Raw genomic sequence first — 1,733 nt, forward strand, 5'->3', positions numbered from 1 at the left:
CAAGACATATAAAACAGGGTTTAACTAGAGTCTTGTTACAATATTAACACTTGTATCATGACACAAGATAACGAAGAACAGATGTCTCCTTTTCATTTCGTGTACTTTCCTTCGCTGAAACAATGACTCATGCACATTTCTAGCTTTTCACTTCCAAAGTGTGACGGAGTTTTCGTTATAAATTTAGACTCCTGGCAGTTGCAAATTAAAATACATTGATACCATATGTTCATTAAATTCCTGAAAATAAAAGCCAACAATTCATAGCTTAAAACCACTGATTTTACTGAATAACGATAATTCGATTTCGACTTTAATCTCCATACCCTCGTTTTGGACACCTGTGGTCATACTTGGGGAATCTGCCAGTCTGAACACAGCTTGTTATTTTCAGTTGTTAGCTTGGCCGTGCAGGTTAAAGTCCATAATCGTTGGTTTGTTTTTTTAAAAATCAGTTGAGACTAGCAATTTAAATCAAAGTTAATACGCCCTAATTGAAGACAATTTTGATCGTGATAAATGCTTTTGATCATTTTTCTGGAATAGTTTCCACTTTATCAGCATTGAGTCAGCGTTGGGCTAATTTATGATTTTTTTATATTATCTAATCGCTCTTTTGTGCGACTTGTTATGTTATGTATTGACAGTAAATTGACCCAGTTGGACACTATCCAAATAACGGTGAACAAAATCACAACACGACTAGACAAAATTGATCAAAGGGTCGGCGGCCTTGAAACGAAAATTAAAGATATTGAAGAAAGCCGAAACTATGACTCTAAGACATTAAATGAAATAAGGGAAAAACAAAAAGAACTAGTAGCGTTGAAGTCAAAAATAGACTCACTAGAAGCAACGCACAAGAGAGCGGATGCAGATATCAAAAAAGAAGTCATTGATCTGAAAGGGAGAAGCATGCGGGACAACCTACTATTTTTCGGGATTCCGGAGAACACAGACCCGAATAACAGGGAGAGCGACGCAGACTGCGTGGAAAAGGTTTTAGAGCTAATTGAGACAAAGATGGAAATTGCAGACGCCAAACAGTCAATAAAGCTACACCGTGCACATCGGATAGGAAGATTCAATAACTCGAAAACAAGGCCAATTGTAGCCAAATTCGTGTACTATCCGGACCGGGAAAAAGTCAGACTCAATGGTAACAAACTTTCCAGGCCCTTTGGTGTTAGCCAGCAGTATCCACCGGAAGTGATGGAGGCCCGAAAGCTGCTCGTCCCTATTATGCTCGACGCGCGCCGTCAGGGTAAAGAAGCCTACATCAGCGGGAGCAGATTATTTATAAACGGTCAACTTTATCGGGATGCAGGAACCGGGACCGGAAACGGAAACCACTAGGACGGAGGCGAGGGTGTCATACGGTGTGTGACTTGGAATGTTGAGGGACTTACTCAGCTTAAACGGGAAAATACTGATTTTTCAAATATTTTAAGCAATTATGATTTAATATTTTTAAGTGAAACCTGGACTAACAAACATTCTACAATTGATTTGAAAGGTTTTAAGCTGTTTCATTCATTTAGAAAGTTTCAAAATAGAAGAGCAAAACGAAATAGTGGGGGAATTGCGGTATATGTTCGTAATACTATATTGAAAGGAGTTAAATTGATAAAAAATGATTTAGACTGTGTAATGTGGTTAAAGTTAGATAAGACCTTTTTTCGAATGAATAATAATGTTTACTTACTTTTCACTTATATTGCTCCCGAGAATTC

At 37.8% G+C, this 1,733-nt stretch overlaps 1 protein-coding gene across 1 annotated transcript; it reads left to right on the forward strand.

The window, feature by feature from the left end:
• Positions 1-630: 630 nt before the first annotated feature.
• On the forward strand, positions 631-1,356 carry LOC128246236 (uncharacterized). The gene has a single exon (XM_052964428.1). The coding sequence runs from the start codon at positions 631-633 to the stop codon at positions 1,354-1,356; it is 726 nt and encodes a 241-aa protein (XP_052820388.1).
• The last annotated feature ends 377 nt before the right edge of the window (positions 1,357-1,733 follow it).

The sequence above is a fragment of the Mya arenaria genome, chromosome 9 (assembly GCF_026914265.1).
Source record: "Mya arenaria isolate MELC-2E11 chromosome 9, ASM2691426v1".
Lineage (NCBI taxonomy): Eukaryota > Metazoa > Mollusca > Bivalvia > Myida > Myidae > Mya > Mya arenaria.

Bases quoted from the DNA above. Each gene is read 5' to 3' on its own strand.
- LOC128246236 (XM_052964428.1), top strand. From the start codon at position 631: ATGTTATGTATTGACAGTAAATTGACCCAGTTGGACACTATCCAAATA.